Source organism: Phaethon aethereus, assembly GCF_964289735.1.
Source record: "Phaethon aethereus genome assembly, chromosome: 2".
In the NCBI taxonomy this organism is placed as follows: domain Eukaryota; kingdom Metazoa; phylum Chordata; class Aves; order Phaethontiformes; family Phaethontidae; genus Phaethon; species Phaethon aethereus.
In genome coordinates this window covers 147829685-147856047 of record NC_138582.1, presented here as the reverse complement: position 1 = coordinate 147856047, position 26363 = coordinate 147829685, and the positions used below count along the sequence as shown (strand labels likewise).

Below are 26363 nucleotides of genomic sequence, written 5' to 3'. Positions count from 1 at the left end.
ATGACTTGTAGAGAATCCCCACAGTTATTGTGAGGCCCAAAATAACCTTCCATCTGTCTCTAACAGTACATGCTTTTCTGTGGAAAGGCGGTGCGTGCAGGACGTTTAAAAAAAAAAAAATTATCTGATTGATGAAAAAGGGCTATACTAAACATAAGAGACTATTGCTGGAAATGTAGATCTGTATATGGAGAAAATATAAATTTTGACCTAAAAGCCTTAAATGAACAAAGGAAAAAACAGAAACCTTGACTTCATAAACATGTGGGATTGAGTTGAAGATGCATAAGGCTATTCTCAGTATGATTAATCTGATAAAAGGTTACTGGAACAGAAAAGTAACAGTTCATGGCTTAAAATTCTCAGAGAAGTCCATCAGAAAGTTGGCTGAGCACAGTGGGGTTGTTCATTCCACTCTAATTCACAGCTTTTTCTGTTCTGTCAGAGAATGTTGTTATTCTGCAATGAGCAGGCTCAGCAAAAGCCACCTTGGTATGTTGTGTACTGTTTATTTGCATGGTGTTCTGGTTTAGCTAGGTTAGTTAAAAATATTTCTTTCCATGTTTGCAGCTAATAGGCTGGCAAAAAGCCTTAGGATGCATTTCCATGATAGGGCAAGGCACTGTAAGTAGTCTGAGATGTACTATTAAAAAGTCTCATTGCTGTAATTAATAGCCTGTAGAAGCTAGTCTAAGCTTTATGATTGAAAACAACTTCTTTGCTTGTAAAAGCTACCTTTCTGTTTGGAGAGATTGCAGAATATCCTTTACCTGTATCGTATCAGTAAACTTGTTTTTATTTAAACAAACCCTCCCTTGTGGTTAAAAATAAATACTGTTTTCCTCACTCATAGGACTTTGTAACAATTTATCTGACTTAGGAGAATTGTGTCTGGTGGTTATATTTAGCTTGATGCTGCAGTTTCTCTTACTACTTATATATTTGAGTAATACACTAAAGCACTCCTCAGTATAAAGCATGTGCCATGGCTTGATCTGAACTGCTGCTGCTGTCAGAGGGACTTGTTTCCTGTGCTGCCTGCATGCTACCTGTGCCTGCACATGCAGGTTTTCTCTTGTGTGCAGGGCAACAGTTTTCAGAGTTTAAGAATTAATAACCAAATCAATTAGTTTTTAATCTTGGAGAGCTAAATATAGCTTCCATCAAATCTTGAAGACTCTTTTAATAATCAAAAAAACTGCAGTAGACAATTTCAGATACAGGTTTTGGTGGCAACTCTAGTACTGTTTCTCATGGAAACAATACAGGAACATAATAGTTCAAAGAATAAGGATCTTGCAAGTACAAAAAGTGTAACTACAGAGAATCATTGGAAACAACAGCAGTGGTACTATGATCATCCTCCTTTATCATAAAACTGAGATTTCAATGGAAAAATAATTTATGGAAAACAAAGAATACATCATATATCATTCATAAGATACAGCTAAGGCAAACATAGTGCACACAGATGTGCAAATAGAAAATAGGTGCTTTGAAAATCAGCTTTTAAAACTAAGTGATGTAGGAGTTCATATGCCTCAGATGTTTATTTTTAGATTGGACTTGGGAGCTTCTGTCATGGAAAATAAAGATTTAATCATTATCCTAATGCTTTTTCTTTAGGTCTTGTGTTTTGGGATTTTTTTTTTTTTTGGAGTTTTTTCCTAAGAAAGGGTTTAAGTGCTGTTGAAGATGTTTATCCTGAGTTTCAGGCTGTTACCATAAAGAGTGCTGTCACACAAATTTGTTCATTCAGGCAACACTGTCCTGTCCCTCAGCACCAAACACTGTCTCTTGCATTTTAACCTCTTTTCTTAGTGCCCTTGGAATATCATTGCTGCTGGGAGCTGATCTACCTTTAAGAGGAATTAATCATTCCTAATCACTTGGACAGTCTGAATTAAAAAGGTTTTCAGAAATAATAAATACTGTAATTAATAAATACCACCCTCACTGAAGGCTGTGTTTGTCCATAGTACCTATAGTAAAAAAAAAACTTTATTTTATATATCAAAATGTTTAATCTCTTGAGCAAGGAGTTTTCTGAAAGAGGTAAATTTTGGCTGTGTTTAGAATAAGGACAGGAGCATGTTTGTATGCCTTTTCCTGACTGATTGAGATCCTGAGCCAGGATACTCACATGAATATATGCCCAGTGCAGCTTGATACATGAAGCAGAGAAACAAATTGTAGCCCAGTTCTGTACACTTTCCCTCACTTCCGGGGCTGCAGATAATCATTTGCAGGTGGCCATTCTGCATGTTGCTGAGGGATAAAGATGTTCCAGCCCAGCTGCTTTTCCTCCCATCCTGCTCCAGTGTACGACTTTAGAAGAGGGATGAAGGCTTGGAGGGAGCCGAAATTACCCTTTCATATTGTATTTCATTCATAACCTCCTTATGAACTACAGCATAGGAAGCATCATGTTCATGAGTCAGGTAAATACCTTTATGGATTCAGGGCATTTAAAAATCTAGGTGATGTGCTGTTGTGAAGGCAAACCATAGTCCCAGGCTGCTCAGGAAAGCAGGAAGGCTAGAATGTAATACACAGGTCAGAGCTGTGGCATAATGTGCCTTGATTTTCATCTGGCTGCTGGCTCCCAGAGTATGTAAATAAATACCTCCCCCAGAATAACTCCTTTTGAGTAGAGCATAATCAGCCACACAAATTTCAGGCTTCCAGTAATCAAGTCTCTACCTGGCTGTTCTTGCAATTGACTTTGCTATAATTAATGTGCTGTGTGCCCAAGTATGTATCTCAGACAGATGAATCAGCGTAAATGAGCTCTGAAGAGAACAAGCTTTAGCCTCCCTAAAAGGAAATATTCAAGAAAGCTAAGAAAAGCTGAGGAGAAAACTTTAATCACCTTTGCTTGTTTAAACATTAATTACATAGTACTGGAAAGCAATTTTTTTCCTCTTCTGATGTTTAAAGTCAAATAAATAACTTTATTTGTTAAAATACTGTAGGTTTCTAATGTCAGGCAGCTGTAAGTTACGAGAAGCTTTCTTGCTAACAGAACAGCAGTTGTGCCTGTATAGAAAGTTGAGTTATCAAGGGAGTTTGCAAGTGTTAAGAATAGGTGGAATTTTTTTGTTAAATAATTTCAAAATATACTTATCAGCTGACTTTGGTTTCTAGCTTGACTGTAGTTTTCGTAAGTTTGAATTGCAAGTGTTCTTGTCTTCAGATTAACTTCTGATATGCAAGTTGCTTTATGTTTTGTTTCTGTGTAGGTAGTTTAGAAGAAGATAAGAAATAAAGACTGACCTAAAAAAAAAAAAGGAGGGGGGGTGCAAAAAAAAACCCCAACAAAATGTGTGAAGTCTAGGCTGTTGGCAATGGTATCTCTTTCTCTGGAGAAATGAAGTTGTTTCAATGATGAAATACAAAGATTGAAGTGCCCCAGACTGTCTCAATAATTAGAAGAGAAGGAATTCTGATTGAAAGCTGTTTGTAAAACAGCATAATTAATTAGGTGGCTGGGGTAAAGTAGCCTAATAATGAATGCATTATAGCAAGTGGAGTGACTCTGCAACCTACTTTCAGCCTTTGCTGTGTATGCAGTTTTCCTTTGAACATCCTAACATTTATTTTTCTTTTGTTAAAATAAGGCCACAAAGACTTCAGGTTTGAGACCAATGGAACAGAAAGATACTAAAGCAGTACAAGAATTAATCAATGCTTACTTGAAACAGTTTAATCTTGCTCCTGTGATGGATGAGGAAGAGGTAGCCCACTGGTTCCTGCCTCAGGATCATATTATTGACACTTATGTTGTAGAGGTAAAACGTGCCCTAACTACTTCGTGAATGTGTATGTGAATGTCACTTACAAAAGTTCATATCAGCATCAAGTTTTTGAAATGTGGACAGTATGAAAAATGTGTGCTATATGTAGAATTGGATATCATTATTCCAACTTTGTTCTTTGTATTGCATTCTGTTAATGAGAAAATGTTTGGTTGTGATAAACTGCAGTGTTCTTATAGCAGGATGTTTTAAAGAACATTTTTGAAATCTCACAATATCGCTGTCTTGGAAATATTACAGCAAAGAACCTTACATATTTGAAAAAGAACCCTTCCACATGCATTCCTTCATTTTTTTCCATAGAGATATGACATGATAATAAGCAGTGGTCTTCAAATCTCCTTTTCTAGAAAAAAGGAAAAATGACACAATGACTGAGATAAGGATTTGGTTTGAATTCAGTACCATTCTCTCAGTTGTCTGTGTTTCTGCCATACACCAGTTCAAAATTGTTTATTTTTAAAATCAATTTAGGGGTACCTGCTGGGCGTATTGTGTTTTTTGATGGTCTGCTTCAGTGACTTTTTCCAGTAAAAGAGTGTGTGTATATGTGTATGAATTTGTGTGTCTATATACATGTATATGCAAGTGTATATGTAAAATAGAGAAGTAAACGTCAACATTCCTTGGTGCTGTCATGAGTTGCTGTCAGCTAGGAGGTCAATTATCTTGAAAATTATAATCTTTGTCCACTAGCAAGATGGAGAGCATCATCTGTTCCTACTATCTACTCTTCCTGCCCCACCCTACCATCCCCACCCTCCAGCCTGTTGGTCACAACACTTCTTGTAAAATAAGCAGTGCAGGAATAGATTAGCATTTGCATTGGAAATCTCCAGGACATGGTTGGAATAGCTGCGATAAAGCTAGTGGACAAAGATACACTCTTCCCTTTGAGTCAATGCCAAATCTGTTGTAGACATCGAATTTAGATAGTGTATTACTTTGTTTAAAGGAATAAGGTTATTTGAAGATGATTGGCATTAACATCCTTAAGCCTACCAGCTCCTTGCAGAAGCTGCAGGTTGTGAAGCTCAGTGTTCCCACACTGCAACCTGAACTTGTACAGGAGTCTCGGCTGAATTTAGAAACTTCCTGCTGGAGATGAGAAGTCCTGCTTACCGGTTGTCATTGTCTAAGCTTAGCTTTCTACTTACTTTGTAGTGGGTCTAGTGCTCTTTGGACTCTTCCATGGTCTAATATAATTTATCGTCCCTCCTTCTTTCTCCCCAACTCCGTGGCTTGGTTCTTGGCTTTGTTGGTGAGCTGAAGCCTGCAGAAGAGTCCACAAGTGCCAGGATCAGCATGAGTGTGCCATTGGCCATGCAGTCTTCACTTGCTTGTTTTACGTGGTCTCTTGAACTAGTTTTTCACTATACAAAATGTAGGTTTGTAAGTGCTTAAAATCTTTTTAAGACCTGCGTGACCTGGAGAAGTTAGTGTCAGATTTTTAAGTCATCTTTGTAATGTGCAGAGCTAAAACCTTAAAATACTCTGTGTAATTCCTGAATTAATATTTTCATCGTCCTTACTAAATTTAGTGAGTGACTTAACAACAAATAACAGAAAGGTTACTAATTTATCTCTACTTCAGAATCTGCACCTTCTCTAAGACAATAGCTTTTTTGCATGTGATGGGTTCAAGTCTTTTACTTTTTACTGGAGAAGTACTATCAATTTAAGGATCCATGTGAGGTCCTTCATTGAGCTCAATATAGTGGGCCACAGTCATTCAAAAGTAAAGCAAACAAGCAAGAACAAGCATTTGTGTGTCTCCTTTGCCTTATCTTCTTGGAGATAGCAGGAGACCCAATCAGAATAGGAGTGAAAATCTGGATAGTTTTTTTTATGCTCGGCATGTCAGTCATAACCCATGTAATAATTGTTTCCCATTTTCTACTAATCTACACTCCTTAAGATGGTTAAAATTCATTAGGTGAGTGAAATATTAAGAAAGTTTATGTAGGATATTTTATATTGCTGTATAAGTACCTTTTTTGATGACTACTGGTCATCTTAGAATTTCAATGTGATTTAGCACTGTTGTCTAGCAAATGGATTTTGCTTGTTGATTAATAATCACTAGAGGTGATTTAAATATGGTTTGTATACCAGCACAGTAATTTTTTTTCTGTTTTTAGAAAGTTTAGGAAATTATTCCTCAATGTGAACTTTGTCAGATTTAAAAAACTTTCTTTCAAAAATGAGTTCAATTTGAAAAAAATTTCTATACTTTTTTTGGAAGTGTGCTCTGTTAGCTTTGTTTATAGCAGGCTAAGCTTTGGAAACAAACTAAAATGCTTTGGTAATTGGTGGCCAAAATGTTATTGGTGTAATAGACTAGAAAAATCTAAATGTTTGTTTCCTTTTCTGAAGTGACCATTTCAGACTTCAGTTTCGCTTTGATGTATAGATATATTCTTGGCAAGAATTCAATTTCTTCAAATCTTAGCCAAGATTACGTGTTATGTCATAATACTTATGGCGTGCAAAACTGTGCTGAAATTTTTTACTTATTTTCTGTAGAACTGACATGGTAGCCTAACCCATAACTGAGTGGTTACTTCTTATTAATTGACCTTGTTTGTGGTTTTTTTTTTTTAGGGCTCAAACGGTATTTTAACAGACTTCCTCAGTTTCTACACATTACCTTCAACAGTGATGCATCATCCTGTTCATAAAAGCCTCAAAGCTGCCTATTCCTTTTACAATATTCATACAGAGACCCCCCTCTTGGACTTAATGAATGATGCACTCATTATAGCTAAATTGGTAAGTTGGGGGGGTAGTGGGTTTTCCTGCTTCTTTCACAAAAGTATCCTTAGGAGTGGTGACAAGGTAAGAACTGGCAGCAATTTATCCATGCTATTGCATTCTGTTTTCTTTCACTGTCTACAGCACAGAGTGCAGTTGATGAGACATACATTATATATATATAAAAATATATATATAAAAAAAATATAAAACACTATGGGGTTTTTTTGCTTTTTACTTTGAGTGATGCTAGGGAATGACAAGTGTGTGAAGATCAAGTTTGCAATAGCTTGAACTGTGTAAACATCCAAGAGCACACTGATGACCATATTCACAAAGTACCAGAAAAATGGAAAGTATCACTAAAATACTTTCCCTTGGAGATGAGTTAATAAGTTCTATTAAATACATTTTGTTTGTTTAAACAAAATTGTTTGGTTGTTTTATTTCTACAAAATGTAAAAGTTTATTTGTGCAAGCTTTATCATTTTATTTTGTTACTAATTGCTGCCTGTAAAAGCTCTGTAGATGATGTTGTGTTGTAGCTTTTAAGCACACACCTTCATGCATGGAATTACACTGATAGATAGTTTAGTTGAATGGAAGGGAAGAGACTATAAATGAAGTCTTTAAACATAAGAATTGTAAGAGTTTAGTGCTGTCTGATGAAAAACTAACACTCAGCCCTTAATCATCAGGGTTTCATGGGAGTGCAGTGCAAACACCAGGGGCAGTGTAGTCTGTAGTACAGAGCTGTGCAGGTGATGCACATCCCAGCACTCTGAATGAATTCTTGGAGACCTGTGTAACCCTGGCAATTCACAGCACTGCACAGGCTTCATCCAGTCTATGGTATCCATTCTAGCAACCATTCCCAACGTGCTGCAGAGCATAGCCATGTGTTCTGCTCCTTGTGCTTGAAGCTCACCCCTCCCAGCTGAAGTGCTGCTGCTTCACTGCTTGTGGTATTACATTTACCAGATGAGTGCTCAATGCCAGCAAATGCTAGCTGGGTTCAGCCAACCATCTTCAGAGCCATCTGCATTGCATGTAGCACAGGGATTTCAGTGTTGATCCTGTATGAAGCCAGTGATGGTCTGCAAAGGCTGTATCTGTTCAGACATAGGCTGCATGAAGGCAGCCACGCAGCCACGTAGTTTCCAACTTGTCTGTCTCAGTCATGTTTGTGCAGCACTGCAGCTGAGCTGGTATCTATGATGTGAACTGCTTGCTGAGGCTTGTTGACCTATAAGTGGTATTGAGTTGAGTAACTATTTGGCAAGGAGAACTCCTGGATAGTCATGGGGAATATAGAACCCCATTTCAGGCTCCAGAATAATACCTAAGGAAGCTCAGAGACAGACTTTGAGAGGTATTAAGATATATGAAGATACAGGAAGGTGTCTAGTATAATTTTCAGAAGCAGCTAAAACTACTAGTACTACTTATTCTTAAAAGTCAAAGTGGAAAAAGAAATAAATGTTGGTCTTCATTGGAAGTTTGGCATAGGGAGCTGAGTGGCTGGCCATTCAAAAGGCCACAGATGGAACTGGTAAGGAACCAGTTACGTGGTCTAACTGCAAGGCTTTGCACCTTCCCCTGGCTGCATTTCTCTCCGAATGTGATGTGCAATCCTTTCCTTTTAAATGGATCATCATACAGTTAGAATACTGGGTTCTAGAAGCTTGTGGATTTGCAAAGTACCTGCTGGGCCTGTCTGCATCATTAGATGCCTAATTACATTTGCAGATCTGGCACTTGGACTTTTAGATGAGGAGAAGTGAGGCAAGGGAAGAGAAATGATAAATGCACTTCTATTTACAGCTTTTTGTTTACAAACATACTGGCTCTGGCTGGGATGGAGTTAACTTTCTTCCTAGTAGCCCATATGGTGCTGTGCTTTGTATTTGTGACTGAAACAGGGTGGATAACACGCCAGTGTTTTGGCTGTTGCTGAACAGTGCTTGCACAGCCTCAAGGCTTTCTCTTTTTCACCCCCAGCAAGTAGGCTGAGGGTGGGTGAGAAGTTGGGAGAAGACACAGCCAGGACAGCTGACCCCAGCTGACCCAAGGGGTATTCCACACCATATGATACTGTGCTCTGCAATAAAGGCTGAAGGAAAGGAGGAGGAAGGGGTGAGAATGCTCCTGGTTATGGCATTTATCTTCCCAAACAACCATTATGTATGCCGAGACCTTGCTTTCCAGGATAGTGGCTTGACGTCTGCCTGCCGATGGGAAGCGGTGAATTAATTCCTCCTTTTGCTTTGCTTGTGCATGCAGCTTTTGCTTACTCTATTAAGCTGTCATTATTTCAATTTACAAGTCATCTTGCCTTCCTTCTACTTTCTCCCCATCCCGTGGGAGAGGACCAAGCAAAAGGCTGGGTGGGTGTTTGGCTCTTGGCTGGGGACAACCCACCACACTCCTTTCTATGCTTTTACTCCCAAAGAATACGTTTTGGAGGTACAAATTCAACACAGCAAATTGCTTTCAGGGTTTGCATGTCAGTTTAGTGTTGATTTTATCTTCATATTACACTATCTAAAATTAGCTTAGAACTAAATCTAGTAAAATCTTGGCAATTACAGGACAAAATGCCTGACCTCAAAAGCAAAACCCAAAATTTGGAGTTGTGCACTTAGGTTCCATGTATTCTACATGCAGAGAGTGGGATGTTGCAGCAGGCTAATCTCCCCAAAACCCTGTGTATTTTATTGTTGAAGCTGACACTAAGTTTCTAGATTTAGAACAGGAGAGAGCTTATAAACAGGGAAGTTAACTTCTGAGTCTGCTCTAATGGTCTGGCAGAGCTGTAGATCAAGTATCTTTGAACAGGAACTTTTTAATACCTCTGAGAAGATAGTAACCCGAACCTAATCTACTTATTTTTAGATTCTGAATTAAAACTACATCTGTAGACTTTATCATTTATTTGAATTTTGAGTGCTTAATTGCAGAGCTTCATTAGTGGTCTCTATTCTCCCCCGCTTCCTTTCCTGTCTTCTGAGATTTCTGTTACTGTCTGTTACTAACTTGGAATATTTCGAAATTTACTACTTTAGATGCCAAGTGTCAAATCCTTGCCACCTTACTTGTCTTGTTTCTGTGTGTTTCTTGCAGTACATTTATCTTCAGTACATAGCTTCATCTGCACACAGAATGACCTTTGTGTAAACTCACTGTCTATGTATTTCTTTTAAATAGTCGTAAATTGACGGGGAGCTTAAAATTCTTCTTCTTCAACCCCATTTTTTCCTAATATAGGGTGCTTACTTAAAAGAAAAAAATGCATCTAGTTTTAATACTGAGTAAAGAATATTCCTTATCATCTTCTTGTGCTTAAGTAACTGAGCAGTATTGTTTTGTAACTTATTTTTTATCTCTGAGTATAGAAAGTCCTGCTGGTGCACTGCTCTTGTGCTGTTAAAGATGCCAAGATCTTAGGTCAGACTCCCTTGCAGTTAATTGCAAATAAATGAACTTTTAAGTCCAGACCCCCAAGCAAATTCAGCTATTCATACATAATCACTGTCACTGCAGTTGCTTAACTGACCTTGTTTTTATGTTGCTTGTTAAGAGTTCACAGTGAGTTGGGATTTGAGTGTGTTTGTGTTGCTGCACAAAACGCTGCGACTAATTCAGCTGTGTGGCTGTTCTGAAGGCAAAATGGCTCTTTGAGTGGAGAATTTGGGAGGTTGATGAAAAGAGTAGTAGTTGGAGGGTGCATGAGTAGGGGAGGGAGAGTAACATGTGAAAGATTGGCGTTCCAAAGACAGTGGCATTTCAGAAAAGGACCAAGTCACAAAAATACAATGTTTGTCATTAACAGAATGAGAAATGGCTGAAAAACACCATAAACTGTATTTATGCAGCTTTAGCTGGAGTAGGCCATGTGTGTCAAAACACTGTATGTGACTGTAAAAAATGCATATCTGTAAGGATAGATGCTTTAGGGACTTTTACCCCTGAAAGTAGCTTTAAAATTCCTAGCCTTTTGGCAATAATCTTCAACGAAAGTTGTGCCTTATACTTCACGTTTTATTGGGAAAATTTATTTGTGTGTATACCTAATTAAAAGACAAATTTATTCCCTTGTCTTTTTTTCCACTTAATTAGCCTAGTCTCTTGGATATTGTATGCCACTGCGTAGAGTATCATTTGTGTGTCGTTTGAAACTTTAAAAAGTTTATTTAAAAAATGTTTTGCTATTGCCAGAAAGGATTTGATGTCTTCAATGCACTAGACTTAATGGAAAACAAAACATTCCTGGAAAAACTCAAGTTTGGGATTGGAGATGGAAATCTGCAGTATTATTTGTACAACTGGAGGTGTCCTGGCATGGAATCCGAAAAGGTAAGACAGAAAAAAAGAGTTTCTGAATTTTGTTAGATATAATGGTACATTAATCTACACTGGACAAAATGGGCAGAAGTTTTAAAAGAACTTTTTTAATTGGTCATATTTAAGATCCGTAATTGAGGTGCAGAAAACTAATGATATTTAGATTCGTTAGTTCTACTTGAACTAAAATACTATCTTTTTCTTCTTCCTTTAGGTTGGTCTTGTATTACAATGAGGACACTTATGTTTCTAGAACTCTGAGGTCATCATTTGAGTTAATTTGATCTCCATAACTCTTGGAATGGTATTGTTCAAGAGGAGTAAAAGCACAACGTCAGTGATACTGAAATAGTCCATTAAACCCGAACAATGAAGACATCCATATGTGACCAAATTTATGCATTTTCAGATAGATCAGAAGGTCCATGAAACTCTTTATTGTCCATGAAAAGAATAAAAGCACATTCATTTAAGTTTCAAAGCTTAGCTTGCACCTTGATGAGAAGAAGGTTTTTTTTCCACTCTGTAGAAAAGACTGTTTTGTACAAACTGAACTTCAGTGGTGGATTAGGGTACAAAAATATTTGCTATTATGTGGATGAACTGCTGCATTTTTATTTATTAAAGTGGTGGTGTATGTTTGTTAGTGTAACAGAATGAAGGATACAAACATGAGTATCTTTGCTTATTTACTTCATGTGGATATCATTTGGGGGAAAATCATGAAGTATGATACGTTTGTAGCTCTATGAAAGTCCTGGATGTTTTTGTAACTGGAGCAGTATGACAATGTACTGGTTTAACTAGTGCATTTGTTTCTCCATAAGCAACGCTGCCAAATCAATAAAAATACAGATTTGTACTTTGATCTTCAATAGATCAGTGGATTGATTTAACAGTATCGCACTGTTCAGTGCAGGTGTTATCTATGTTGCCGGAATGATAATACATTACTGTACTTAATTTACAGTTGTGGCACAAAACCTTAGTTTTTCCTCAGTAGAATAACATCAACCTGTGTGTAAAACTAAGAATTTTAGTAGTGCTATCAGGATATTTATAGTTTGAATGTCTTCAACGCTTCTGCGAAATTGCACATATTCCTTTGTCTACTTTGATTTCCTATGAAGTCTGTAATTCTAATGAAAGTATCTTGTGTAAATACGTATTCATAAATTGTTCCTGGTAGTGTTTTTATCCTGACTTTGGAACAAGAAGTTTTGCTATATATGTGGCTGATGAGCAGAAGATAAATGCTCTACCCTCAGTCCTTGGAAGTATCTGTACTGTGCTTCCTGAAATGTAGGAGGGCTGACCTTTGTTGTTGGGGGAGCTGTTTTAATTCCCTCATGAATGCTCACAACCAGAGCAGCTTCTGAAGCACTTTATATGCATTCCAGCGTAGCGTCATAGCTAGATATGGTAACGGTCTCTTTCAGCTCACAGATGCTGCAGTAAAGTGAGCACTGAGAAAATCCACGGTAAGAAGCTGTTCTAGCTGAAAGTGCCAAATTGTCGTAGTGAAGCCTCTGTGCTGTGAGCATCTTTTGAATGTGATTTGAATATCTCATGAAATGCAAATGTCTAAACTTTCCTTTTAAACATGCCTGTAATTCTGACAGCAGATTTTGCTGAAAGTTGAATTCTGTACCTGAAAACATCACTTTAGATGAAGATAAATTTGTCTGTTCTTCATAACTGGTGGCCCTACCCACCTCCTTCCAGAAGCAGGGGGGTTCTTTCTTCCTGCTCCTTTCCCACTGTGTGAATGGTTTGTGGTTTGGTTTCTTTCTCTTGGTGAATTGTGGCGAGAGGATTCTGCCCTAGAGACAGTGATAAATACTTTCCCTTATTGCATTATAGCTCTGTGATTAAAGCATTTGACCTCCTTCAAACAAAGGAAGGGATTGAACGTGGTTTGTCTGACCCCTGGGTGTGCACTAGCTCGGGACCTCATGAATTTAAAAAGGCTTCAAAGGAGATCTTCCAGACATCTAATGGCACACTTGGGCTTTACAACTTGGGCCACTCTAGTAGCAGTCATAACAGGTGGTGCAGAGGGACCTTGGACTCCCTGTGTGAGGCCTGAGCAGAATTAAGTGCCTGAAAATGTAATTGATGGTAGCGATAGCTGAGTTAACAAGAAGGATTTAATCTCAACTCCATTGAAGACTGAAGTTCTTAACTCCCAAAAGGCAGGAAGGTGCCTTCCTGGCTGGGCATTCGCATTGCAGCCTGCTGGGATGAGGTTCACCAAGGGGCTTGGTGCGTTCCACTTCCACTCTAAAGGCTGAGCCTCTGCAGTCCTCCCTCGGCTGCTCCCTGATGTGAGGTGGGACAGTAGGGCATAGCTCTCTCCCCATGGCTAATGTACCTCCTTGCTAAGAACTGATGATGGCCTAGCTCTCCTTAATTTGGATGGGTGGTCTTGAATGCCAGGTGAAAGATAGGCTCATGTTCTCTGCCTTCCCTCCCCTCGAAAAAAATGCAAGTGGAAGAAATGTTAGGCACACATTTTCTTCCCTCCTCTCTGAAATCGGAAGACAAATCCTCTCCTATTGTTTGTAAAAGCATCGAGGCCATGATGGGACCAAATATGTCCAGGTAGAAGATGGACTTGAACCTGGGTTTCCTGCAGCCTGGCTTTCTCCCCTAATCTTGGAGTAACTACGCATGAAGGAAGGAGCGTGGCCACTCTTGTGCTGTCTTCTGGAAAAACAGTGCCATTTGCTTCTGACTCCGAAGCTGAATGAAACTTCTCTGTCTCATTTTCTGGTTCATGCTGCATGTTAGCTGAGGGGCAGGAGGGCAGGGTCGTGCTCCTGTAGAAGCTGTGCAGCACCACAGCTGAGAGAAAACTTAGCAGGCCACAGAGCATGAAGGAAGCAGGCATCCGAGCCTGAGTGTTGGGGCAGTTGCTGGAGAGTTCTGTTCATGAACCTGTGTGCGTTACCTGGGTAATACAACATGATCTCTTTTGTGCCTGTTGAGTGCTCAAACCTTTGGCTAGCTATGCTCTTCACCTTAAGTGATGCTGAAGTATCACAGCATCAAGACTGTGAATGTTGCAGGTGTCCCAGCCCACACCCAAGCAATTGGACAGTTACTTGGGAGGTGGAAATTGTGGCAACTCACTCGTGCTTCCTAAGCAGGTGCTTAACAAAAGGTTATTATCCATGTGGGTGCCACTGCCAGCAGCTCAATAGGAGAGGCTCTTCTGTTGTTTCCAGAGCTGAACCTGTCTGTGCATTATGCTTGCTATGAACAGCTACCAGGTAAGTCTCCCCAAAACCTAACAGATGGTTTCGCAAAGATGAGCAAACCTAAGGCTCACTCCACCACCTTTCCCACCTGTCTTTTGAAACTAATTTCTTTCCGAGAGTGACTTCTTCCTATCAGTGGAGGGGACACAGAGAAGAAAGACACAGAAATTCCTGAAGAGAGCTATAGACCAGGGCAGGCAGCAGAGTACTTGCAAGATGATTGCTGCACGCACTTACATTCTTTACCAGAGCTAATCCTCATGCTCTGTTTCAAGGCTAACATTTAAATGTTACAGTTAGCCAGCACGGGAATCAAATGCACTTGTGCTAGCATGCCTTCAAAATTTTATGTATCCAAAAAGCCAAAACAAAGGACATGTACGAAGGACTATGAAACAAGGCAAACAATTTCACCTCTTCTTGCCATCCTCAACCAGGGAGGGCCAAAATTTTGGCATTAACTGTCTTAGTTTTGTTTAAACTTAAGGCAGCATCATGACTACAGAATCATTGCTACAGTCTCCCTTTGTAGTTGGTATCCTGAACTGAAGTCACTTTTAAATAAATCCAAAATACAGATTAGCTATCTGATGGCACTGGAAGGCTGGATTAGCAAATCTGAAAACTACATGTACATTCAGCCTTTTTAAGGAGCAACAAAGAAACTCAGTTAAGGTATTTTACACTTTCTTCTACAGTACCGTACTGATTTTTGGTTAAAATATAGAGAGCCAAGTAAACTCGGCTGTTGATGCCGATTGTCTGGATTGCAGCCCTATTCCCTTTCCTTCCTACCACACAACTGCCTCATTAGGAACCTGTTCATAGTCCGTGGTAAAACTAAACTCAAAAGTTACGCAGTATGTTTCCAGTCCTGTAGTGGTTAGAGCTGTCATCTGCTTCACATAGGACAGTATATGGCTTATCTCAATTTACTGGGAAATAATTTTAGACTCTATTTAGAAATCAAATTGAGTTTACATTTATATTTTTTCAGGCATACAGAAGTCTCTTTTTTCAAAATGCAGCAGTAGTCATTTGGTTTTGTTCTGTGTTTGAAAAAAAAGTTTTTTCTTCAGCACATCAGACACCAGGTATTGGATGGAACCCAAGTCTGCATACCTTCCTGTCCAAAACAAGTTTCTTGTTCAGCAAAGCAAACCATGAAGGTTCGAAAGGGAAGCCCACCTGTGCTGTTACAGCTGTTTACTTGAAACAAGCATTGACACAGCTTTTAAAGAGTTACACTGGCATGGACCTTTGTTTAAATAAACTTTCACTTTTGGTATTGATTTGTTTGAATAAGTATATTTAACTCTCAAATCTGGTTTGCTTGAAGCATGTTTATCTGTATAAAAATACAAAGTTCATTTAATGTTTTGCATTAATTCCAAAGATGTACTTACTATGTCTTAAATTACTTCAGCATATTTATTACCAATTTTAACTCCCTGATGTCCAACTGCAAATGAAATATTGACCCCCAGGTGAAGACTCACACCCAAGTTTAAGCAATATTCTTTATTAAAGCAGAAAGTACCTCAACTAAATGCAACATAAAGTTCACCTTGTATTCCAGTGCTTTACACTGTAAAGCCTAACAAAATAGTTCAGTTAGAGCTGTACTTCATACTGCATTTAAAAAAAATCAGTTTAATATGAAGAACCAAACTAAAATCAGTTATGCTGAAAAAGCTTTTTTCTTTTTGCGGGGTGGTTTCTTTACCTTATTTGGATTTGGGACAAGTTTCTTGATTTTCAAAGGCTGCAAAATTACATTTGAAAGATCAAGCTGATTGCTTTCCGTACGCTTCCGCTTCTGGCTTGTGGGCTCATCCCCCAGCGCCTCTGCAAGCTGCTTGGGTTCCTGATTTTCTGAAGAATCTGTATGTGCATAAGCCACTGATTCTGCAGTTCTGTACTGAAACCATGGCACTTCCAAAGCTGGTATCTTTGGAATGATTGCTTCTATTGCTTCAGTAAATTTATCAGACTGCTTTTTAAAGCCTAGTGCTAAAATGGATGTTAAGCCAAGAAGTGGTGCAACTGTTTCACTGAGCCGGGGAACCTGGCCTGCTGGTGTGGCTCGACTTGCACTCAGCTGAATAAGATGTGATGTGATCATGGTAGGTTTTGCAGACTTGCACACCAGCAAGAGAAGTAGTTCATTTTTTTCCAATGCTTTTGTAACTTCGTTAACTCCAATAGCAAGCTGCCTTCTGACACTTATGTCAGTCCATCCTGGTTTTTGACGATGGCCTTCTACTTCGTCTTCTTTAGGGAGTTCACTGGAGCTAGCATCACACTTTCTTTCCACTGTTTTTTTTGTAAGGGAACGTTTTTTCTTTCTCAGAGTCTCAATCTTTTTAAGTCCAATATGTTTAATCCTTTCTTCTAAAGTCTGTAGTATAAAATGCATATCTTCTCCATCTATGGTTTTCCACTGAAAAACAAAGGGGTTATCTAGACACGTTTTTACAGTGATTTTCTTTGCTTTACGAAGTGTTGCCGTCCCTCTCTGAATTACAGACATCCTGAGGTTCTTTTGTGTTTTGCCACCCTAGCTGTGAAGAGAAGAAAGAGGTAAACATTAGTTCAAATACTGTACTGTTTGCTGTGGACATCATTACCAGAAGCTTCTCTTGGGAACGCAGAAGAGAAACGCTGCATCTCAAAGGGATACTGGCAACGATCATTCTCACATTATCTCAGTGCTAATCCTTAACAAATCCTCCACAAGGGACATGCTGTGCTTTCCCTCCACACACTTTATAAATAAATAAAAATACCCAGCAGACTGGACAGCAAGGCAACAACAGTGACAAGAGACCCTTCTGAAGCTGAATGAAAGCAGCTGGAGGTACTACAGATTTTTAAAAAAACACAGCAAACCCCAGAACCACAAGCTGAAGGACCACTCACTTTTCACTGTTGTGCAGCTGCATTGTAGCAGTATTAAGACACGAAAAAAAAAACCCAAAAGCAGAATCACAACGTGAAACAAGCTCCAAGTTCCTGAATTTATTTAGGATTTTTAAAACTTCAATTTGCCTTTTCGTTCTTTAATCCATGTCTTGTGTTTGTCTGCATTTAGCAGGTATGGGAGAAATCTGCAAACTATTAATTTATGCTTTCAGTGAAGGAAAGCAATCCTCTGCAGGTCTCCAGAAAGTTCAGAAGGGGTCTTCTACTCTTGTGTCATGTAGACCATGCCTTTAGGGATGAGAAAAATTAAATGGAAGCAGAGAAAGGATCACTGAATCACACAATCATTAAGGTTGGAAAGGACCTCAGAGATGATCAAGTCCAACCGTTAACCCAACACCACCATGCCCACTAAACCATGTCCCGAAGCGTGACATCCACACGTTTTTTGAATACTTCCAATGACGGTGACTCCACCACTTCCCTGGGCAGCCTGTTCCAGTGCTTGACCACTCTCTCAGTGAAGAAATTTTTCCTAATATCCAGTCTAAACCTCCCCTGTTGCAACTTGAGGCCATTTCCTCTCGTCCTATCACTAGTTACTTGGGAGAAGAGACCAACACTCACCTCGCCAGGATAACTGTTCTAGCTCTGGTTGATCTAGTCCAGAGTAACAGCGAAGACATGAAGGCAGGCCTGATTACAGGCCCTGGTAACTCAGTAAGTCCCCCTACTCCTGCTTGGGTTACTATTCACCACCTCCTTTCTAAACTAGTAACAGCTTCATTGTTCACAGCCAAGCTTAGAGAGTAAGAGCAGCTCAGGTTTCAAATGACACGAAGTATGATGTGACTCTCTCCTAAATTTCCTAGTTACCCAAGCAGGCATACGATAGCATTTATGTACATCTTTGAGTGGCAGCCTTTAGATGTTCACAAAATACCATTTTGCTAGTCATATCGGTTCTCTGTGTACTGGTAGTGTAAGCTACCTTGATATAAAAAAAAAGACAAACCCCATCTTCACTGAAATCCCCCCAACCGTTATGTACTGCCATAAAGCAACATCTATGTGGAGAGCTTTTCCCTCAGTTAAACCCCCATCTGGGAGCCAGCAGGGGAAATGCATTGAATGGAGTTGCATCAATGCACTGTGAGCTGCAGAGCTGTTATCCAGAACGAGAGTCAAAAACACAGAAGGAGTTTTCAGAGAACAGCAAAACTGAGTATTTCAAAATACAACACAGCACTGTGTCCCTCTCCCAGTACTCTCAGAAGAGCCTATGAAATGCCCTGCAAGGCCACCCAGTCAATAGTCCATCCAAGCCCAGTTCTCTGCCTCAACACTGGGGACTGGAGAAGCTGTTTTGGGAAGGGCAGGGCTGCCCCACTGCTTTGTCATCCATTCCCCTCTGCTCCCAAGCACCCAGAATGGCTGCATCAGGGATGTAAGATGGAAGATCTGCTGACCTGTTTCATTAGTCCTTTATGGAGCTATCGTCCATGCAGTTACCTAATCCCTTCTGCTTACCATCACGGTGGCAATAACCAAAAAGTGGAAAGAACTAAAGACCGGAAACAACCACTAGAAATATTACGTGGGACTGAGTTAGAAATGGAAGCTTACGATATGTTAAAAAAAAAAACAAACCTGGGTTATCGTTTTTAAAAGCTTGCAGTTAGGGATGCTCTGACGACCTTTTACAGGGGGTATCAAAGAAAGTCAGCAACAGACCCGTATATGAGAAAGGAGCGAAACGTGAGAGATTTCACAGTCGAAAGATTACATTTTTCTTTTCAAAGCGGGCAGGAACAGGAAATACAGCAACGAGGCAAAAACAAAGGAAAAAAAAAAGCAGCACTGAGCTCCTCCACGTCGCAGCAGTGTCACGGCCCCCTCGCGTCCTGCGGAAGGGAGAAACGGGGAGACACCGCCCGCGGTTACCTGCGCCGCAGCCGCCTCCAAACCGCCCCGCGAGGGCCTGCCGCCAGCTCCCGACAACAGGAAAGAAACGCGGGTTCAAGCACGGCTCCAGCAGCGCGCGCTGCAAACGCCTCGGCGGGTCCCTGAGGGAGAGGGCCCCGCCCGGCGCCCCCGGCCCCGGCGCCTCACCGCCTGGCCCGCAGGAGCCGTCTCCCCGCGGCCGCCAGGCTCCTGCCCGCCCGCAGAGCGGCTCCAGGCCGGGCCAGACCCAGACCGCCGCCGGAGCGCGCCGGCCTCCCCCAGCCCCGCAGCAGGCCCCGGCCGCAGCCGCCCCGCTCCCGCCTCCGGCGAGCGAGCCCCACTTCCGGCTCCGCCCCTCGGCGCTCTCGCCGGCCCGCCCCCACTTCCGGCTCCGCCCCTCGGCGCTCTCGCCGGCCCGCCTCTGCGCCGGCGCGGCCGGCTCCCCCCGGCGCCGTGTCCGGGGTGGGCTCAGGGGGAGCAGCGCGGGAGCGGTCCGGCGGAAGGCTGGGAGGAGCGGCGGGCAGCGCGTAGCTCGGCCGGCCGAGAACTGCCGGCTGGTGGCGGGCGCCGGGTGGCTGGTGCAGAGGGGAGCCAGCGGCACCCGCGTCCCGGCTGCGCGCCCCTGGGCTGCCGCCGGTACCGGATGGAGAAGGCGCGTTGCCGCCCGATGAAAGGCGGCGTTAAAATGCCGGGGCGAGAAGCCTGCGCCCGGCGGGTTTAGCGCTGGCGTTTCCTCGGCTGGAACGCGACCGTAAATTGCTGTATAGGTGGGGGTAGGTCTGCTGTGTCGCACGTCCTAGGATGCAGTGCCGGCCCAGTCAAGCCAGCAGGTGCTTCCTAGGACGTTACAGCAATAGGGGCACCTCTCGCTGCCGTGTGGCGCGTTGCGCGTTACTCGTGTTCTGTAACTAATAGTGAGACGGCAGGTAAGAACTGGTTGCGTTCAGCGTTTCCCACCGTCTGCCGTAGCCATTAACAAATCCTTACAAACACGTTCGGGTTTCTGTATTCCCCTTGGGGCGCAGCGCGCTCGCAGCCTCTTGTACCCGAAGGGGCAGAGCTTCCCCTGCAAAACTCACCGGCGCCGTCGCTTCGTGGTGTTGGAGAGTTGATGGAGCTGTTTTCACTTTTTTTTTTTAATCTCCTTTTATTTACTGAGATTTGTTTTCTCGTTGAGTCCTGGCTTAATTTAACCTGGGCTTAAGTTGAGGGGAAACACTTTTTACACGGGTTTATGGAGGTTAGTGGATTTAAAACTGCTGAAGCATATAGTATTGTGATTAAACCATGCTCAAGGAATGGGGACTATATAGAGAGGCGTGAATAAAAATAATTTATTAATTGATACAATAGATGTGCAGGGGTGGGGTTTTTTTCTCCTTTAATGCTTACAGTTGTAGGCTAGTTTCTCAATTCATTTAATACTTACTTTTTTATTCTGTATTTAGTAGAGCAAAGACAAAACCAGCATTTTCAAGGTATTTGATGTGTGTAACTGCTCGTGTGTGGTATCTCCAGGATGACCCGCATCTTTTTCAGAGTTGCAGCTGGAGGATGCAAGGTCCCAGGCAGGGCTGGGCATGGGCACGGGCAGGGGCTGCAGCAGAGGGAACAGCAGCAATAACTGGGCTGGTGGTTCAAATCACTCAGGAAATACCTTTTTCAAACAGATGGCTTGGAAATCATGCTGTATCTCTGCTCTCAGGCTAGTGGCCTAATCCTCAGGGGTATGGAAATGAGCTCAGGCTTTCTTGAAGAAACCGGTGTGGGCTTAACGCGTAATGCCCCCACCATCCCTTCCTGGGCACTGGTGGCCACTCTGTTGTCCCTGCAGGTCCCGAGAGGCGCAGGGGGAGCGAACCCCCGTGTCCTGCCGCGGCGTGGCTTTGCTGTGGTGGGTGAGCTGAGGTCACTTGTATCCAGCCCGACACCCTCTGTGGAGTGCGGCCGCCGTGCTCGCGCCACAGGAGCCAAGAGGCAGAAGCACTGCGTCCCTGCTGGAGAAGGAGCAAGGCCGTTCCCTGGGCATCCTCGCAGCATCATGACTCTCCAGGTAAGCAATTTTGCATCTGGTGAGACACAAATGCACGGAGAAGGAGAAGGGAGGGATGGACTGTCCATCTGTGCGATGCTGTGTCAGGGACAGTGGTATTTCTTTGGCGTGAGGATTATTCCTGAAAAATCAAGGTTACCTTGCAACTGTGGCATGGGAAATTTACCTAAGCCTTTTGAGGTTAAATAATGCACAACTTTTCACAAGTGGAGGGTGAGAGGCATGCTGCTTATTTTGAACGATTTTTGAACTATTCATAGGTCGTGTAATTTTTTGGAGCCTTAGAGCATGTGTGAATTATTTTTCTTTGCATGTGCATCTGAGTTTGCTAGGACTGGATTATGCATTGAAAGGTAGGTATTTATTTTTCTCTGTTGTAACTAGTTACTTGGAGCTATAAAAGGAGGATGGACACTTCTAACACTGAAGCAGTCATATATGTGCATTTGGGAAGCGTGAGTAATTTTTAAGGGAGTTGTGTATAATTTTTTAGGGTGTGTACATCTTTGGAGTGGTACATTTTGATGGGCTTGTGTTTTGGTAGGAAAGCTTCTACTTTCTGCCTTTTGGCTAGAGAGAGCTTCCTTCTACCTTCTCTCTGACTATAGATTTAAATAGTTCTTCAGGAAATTTTCTTCATTGCTGGCTTTTAGCCTCCTGCCTTTGCCATAGCAAACTATGAATGCTTCCCTTGTCTTGCCCCTGCCCTGATGGATTAGGCTATTTTTCTTCATTAGGTTTTCTGTTTTCCCTTTCACTTCAAGATTTGCAAGCCCTTTTATCCCGGTCTCTATGCCTGTCTCAGCTTGGTTAGTGTGCGTGTTTTGCAAAGAGTGAGCAACATAATGCCCTGACCTAGATGCAGGGTGTGTATTGCCAGTAGCTCAGCAATTTTCTTCTGAGCTGCAATTATATCGAATGGCACAGAGGTTTCATTGTGGTGTTTTACAGCTAAGAGGAAGAATCCTCTTTCTTTAGTGGGTGAGAATTGCCAAATCCCAAACATAACACCACCTTTGTTTAATTAGAGGTTACTGAAATTATGGTTTGTTTCATTCTGCTTTGAACTCACTCTAGAAAATAAGTTTATTAGCCTGATGATTAAGCAATGAGCCATAAATCACTGTTATAAAGAGTTGAGTGCAGTATGATATGCCATTCCTCTGCTGTAAAGTTACACTTTTACATAAAAATCAGTGGTTGAAATATTATGATACCCTACACATTCTGCATTAGACATTATAGAGGTTTTCCTATCCACTGACACTTTGGTTGACAGCTACCATCCATATCCATAAAAATTCATTGAATAGAGCTGTGTGGGAATGAGAACACAATGAATAAAATAATGTTTTCATCATGAAGGCTGTAAAAGATGTATAAGTTTTGCAAACTGGTAAAATATTCTGCTGTAAATGAAGGATTCATTCAAGTTTTTTTCTTTGCAAAAAGGGAGTGTGTGATAACAGTCTGATGATTTGTGCATTTATCTTTCATGCATGTGTGTATGTTTGTGTCTGTATATATACTTAAGCTTTTAATTTGATGAGTTAAAGGAAACTTTATCAGCACATGAGTAAAAGGAAATTATATTATTATAGGCTGCTCCTAAGCATGTTGTATAAGCAAGCAAATCCTAAGCAACTGTCTGTGCACAATGATTGGCTAGAGGGAAATGAAGAAGAAAATGTTTAGTATTTAAATTTCATTTCTGCATATTTCTTGCTGTGTAAGATACACATTTGCATATTTTTAAAACAGTGTCTTGTGATAGTTGCCTATAGATCCAGACAGAATAAAAGCATATGAAGATAAGCAGCTTATTAACTTAACAGTTTCCTTCCTTAATTTATGTTTTTGAGTTATCTTTTGTCTAGTACAAGTCTGGTACAAGTCCAGTACACTTCTGGTTCATTCTTACTGTGAAGTTTAGATCAGAAAACAAGTCAAGGCATGTGGAAGATTTCCACTAACTTGAATGGTCCTTGTACATCAATGCTGGCAGAGGCTCACATGCAGTGGTGGCCACAGTACAAAGATGAAGATAAAACTTATTTAAACTTTAATCAATTGTGGCAACTCAGTTATGTTTTATTATGTTTTATTATTGATACCACTTCTTAATCTTACTGTTAGCAGAGCAGGAATGCTGCTTTTGTTTGTACATGTATCGATAATATTAAGAGATGTCTGTGATGCCCAAGTCAGTGATAGGTATAGTCAAGAGTGTCACATTACTGGTGTTTGGATTAAGAATGAAATATTTAATAAACTTCTACCTATACAAGAAATCTTAGGAGTGGTGGGACATCACATTTATTTTTGTAAGCAAATGTACATCCTTTTTATACACCTGTACCAACAGCATGAGTGTAAATGCTTTGCTTTTAGGAGTGTCAAAGATGTACAGTTCCAGTTTCTGTCGGATGCTCTTTTTAATTCAGTGATGTTAGTTGCATTGCTGATTTTGCTTCCCCTCATTGAGCACTTCTCCATAATAAATGCTATATATCTATTAAAAATACTGTTGTTAGTGCATATGTGGACGTGTGTTGCTTTGTGTGTCAGTACCCGAGTACAAAACTCCTTCGTATCATAACGCTGTAGTGCCTGAAACACTGCGCAGCGGCACAGCGTGGCTGGAGTGATGCTGGGCTAAGTGGAATGTACATTCAGAGCGTGTGAGTTCCTCCACGGTTAGTGCCTGTGTCCTTGCTCCTGCCCTGAGGTAAGCACAAAGCAGACCAGGCCTGTTTTCATGGAGAGATAAGCTACCTACCGGTCAAGGTATATAGCGAGGTAAAAAGTCATACTAACAGCCTCACAAGTACTGTGAGTTCAGGCTTCTGTTTAGCTTATTGCGATGTGTCCATCCATCCCCGTGCTCCCAGGCTGAAGGCGCCCATGCTATGCCTAAGGCACAGGGCAGCGTGCTCCTGCCCCAAAGCCCTGAATTATCTCCCTGTGCTGTTGGTGACTTGGCCTCAAACGTGTGTTTTCACCTTTCTGGCTTTGCTTCCAAAAGGAAGGACAGTGGTATTTACTTACTTTCTGTGGCCCTTGGCAATTTTTGGTGAAAAATTAAAAAATGAGTTTGACATCTGAACTTGCTGAAGCATTTCAGGTGGTTGTAGGAAATTCAGGTACAGTTACCCAACAGAAGGAGGACAAGAGAAAATACTGCATTAGAAGAAAATAAAGATTGCAAGACTTTCATGAAAGCAAATATTAATATTACAAATATTAGAAATTCCTCACAGGGAGGACTTTATTATATTGCTTACAAGAAGCACACATGAACTATAGACTGTGATTAATAACTAAAGCACTGGGGCTTTTTTGTTCTTTTATGGCCAAAGATACTTCTCTTTTGAACATCTAGAATAAGCCAAGGATTGAATAATGCATGATTCAAAATGGTTTTGTTTGCAGCTAAGCTAGAAGCTATCAAAGCTATCATTTCTGGAGAAAGAATCAATTTCTCTAATCAAATTTGAGATGAAGGTTTTCTTGTTTGTATGGATTTTTCTTCTATGGCATCAAGAACAAGTAGATGTAGAGAATCTATAGTTTTCACGTTAGCCTAACAACTGATCCCAGGGGAAATACTATTACAAGTTGTGCTGTAAACTTCAGAAAGTCCAATGAAATTCTAATGCCAAAGCTTACAGAGTAATTAGCAGGAGTTTCTTTGTACCATTCTTGACTTTCAGTATTTAAAGAAGAAAATAAATTATCTGAAATACCTGTCTATAGCCACAGCTGTTGCAACTGTGGCGGTCAAGCTATGGTTACAAAGATTTTGCAGCAGGAATTCCTTAGGGAACAGGTCTTACTACTGTGTGCATCATGAAAACTTGGCCAGCTGACAGAGCATTTCTAAAAGTTTATAATTTACTGATTTGACCTGAAATATACAGATTTTAATTCTTGTATAATTATGTTCATGAAATGTTTCTATATTTAACTATTTCCTTTTAACATCTGCAGTTTAATGGCGTTTTAGAAGAATAAAAATTAGTTGACTTGCACTTTGTGGCAAATACTAAAACTGTGTCTGCCGACCTACACATTGAGTTATTTTACCACCAGCAAGACAGCAACATGATCCATTCATGAATATACGTATCTGAAGTTCTTATTTATAAGTGCTGAATCTATATTAGTATTAATGTCACTATTGCTAATTTAAAACATAACTGTTAAATTTAAACCATTAAGCTGCTAATATGGGTATTTTTAAATGGGATCCTCCATAGACTTTCCAACATTTATTTACTTATGCCAGTGTGACTATTTGTAGGGTACCACCTATGGAATTTGTGCTTTGTCACGCTTCTAAGGGGACCATCAGACAACTATTACTGTCTGTATCATTAAAATATTTGTGAGACCTAGTCAAGAGCGCTCGGTTCTGCAAAGAGAGGAGAAAGGTGGTATTGACTCTGAGAGTTGCAGCTGTCAGAAAAGCTGAATTTTACTTAAATGCAAAGAACAGGTTCTTCTCATATAGCATGTCTGTAATTTGTGTAGTAATTGTGTATTACTGTAACTTCTACCTGAAAGTTCAAGGACTTATTATCATGTAGATAACTTTTTTTTTTTAATTCAGTTTAGCTGCAACTCAGAACGAAGATTTTAGTTTGTCTTTAAAACAGAGCCAAACAAGCCCCTCAAATGTTCCTTAAATTCTTTGATGAATTGGGACAGAAGACGCTTTATGAAGTGTTTAACAAATTGCTCTTTCAACTGAGGTGAGAAAGCTTGCACTGCAGTTTTCCAGCCTTTCAGGAAATCAAATAATTCTGACATTAAACTTTGTAGAAGAAAATATTTACATTTTATTTATTCAGCACAAAGATGCAAAAGAGCTTTTGTTGTCCATATAATCCATTTTTAATTCTGATCCATGCTGGCTAAATCCAGCTATTTCAATTAAAATAGTTTTCATGATCAGTTTAATTCCTGCTAGAATGCTGTTTTTTCTTTTTTGTTTTTTTTTTAAGTAAACAATAGAGTACATGGAAACAAAAATAAAGTGTGGAGAAGATATGCTGTAAGCTCATTTCAACATTACTGATTCAGCTTTTATATGTAGTCTGGAGCACATTATTTTGGTTTATGTAATTATGTATAACATATTCTGGGCGTTTGGGTTTTTAATTCTAGAAAAATCCTGTATTTGTCTTGCAGAGCTCCCAAATATTTAGTTGGTTACCAAAAAAAAAAAAAAAAAATCCACAGTGTTTCGTTTTTAGTAAA

General features: G+C 40.5%; 2 protein-coding genes across 2 annotated transcripts in view; one reads left to right on the top strand and one right to left on the bottom strand.

Moving 5' to 3' along the window:
• Positions 1-11151, top strand: part of NMT2 (N-myristoyltransferase 2) — a gene marked incomplete at both ends in the record, with an annotated part of 33244 nt that extends 22093 nt beyond the window's left edge. Inside the window, 4 exons of the mRNA XM_081996515.1 lie at positions 3621-3791; positions 6423-6590; positions 10791-10928; positions 11131-11151. Coding sequence (XP_081852641.1) covers positions 3621-3791; positions 6423-6590; positions 10791-10928; positions 11131-11151 — 498 coding nt within the window. The remainder of the gene's footprint in view (positions 1-3620; positions 3792-6422; positions 6591-10790; positions 10929-11130) is intronic.
• Positions 11152-15860: 4709 nt separating this feature from the next.
• Positions 15861-16712, bottom strand: RPP38 (ribonuclease P/MRP subunit p38; the record flags this gene model as incomplete). The annotated part of the gene is made up of 1 exon (XM_082015543.1): positions 15861-16712. One exon carries the CDS (start codon positions 16710-16712, stop codon positions 15861-15863), a length of 852 nt encoding a protein of 283 aa, XP_081871669.1.
• Positions 16713-26363: the final 9651 nt, after the last annotated feature.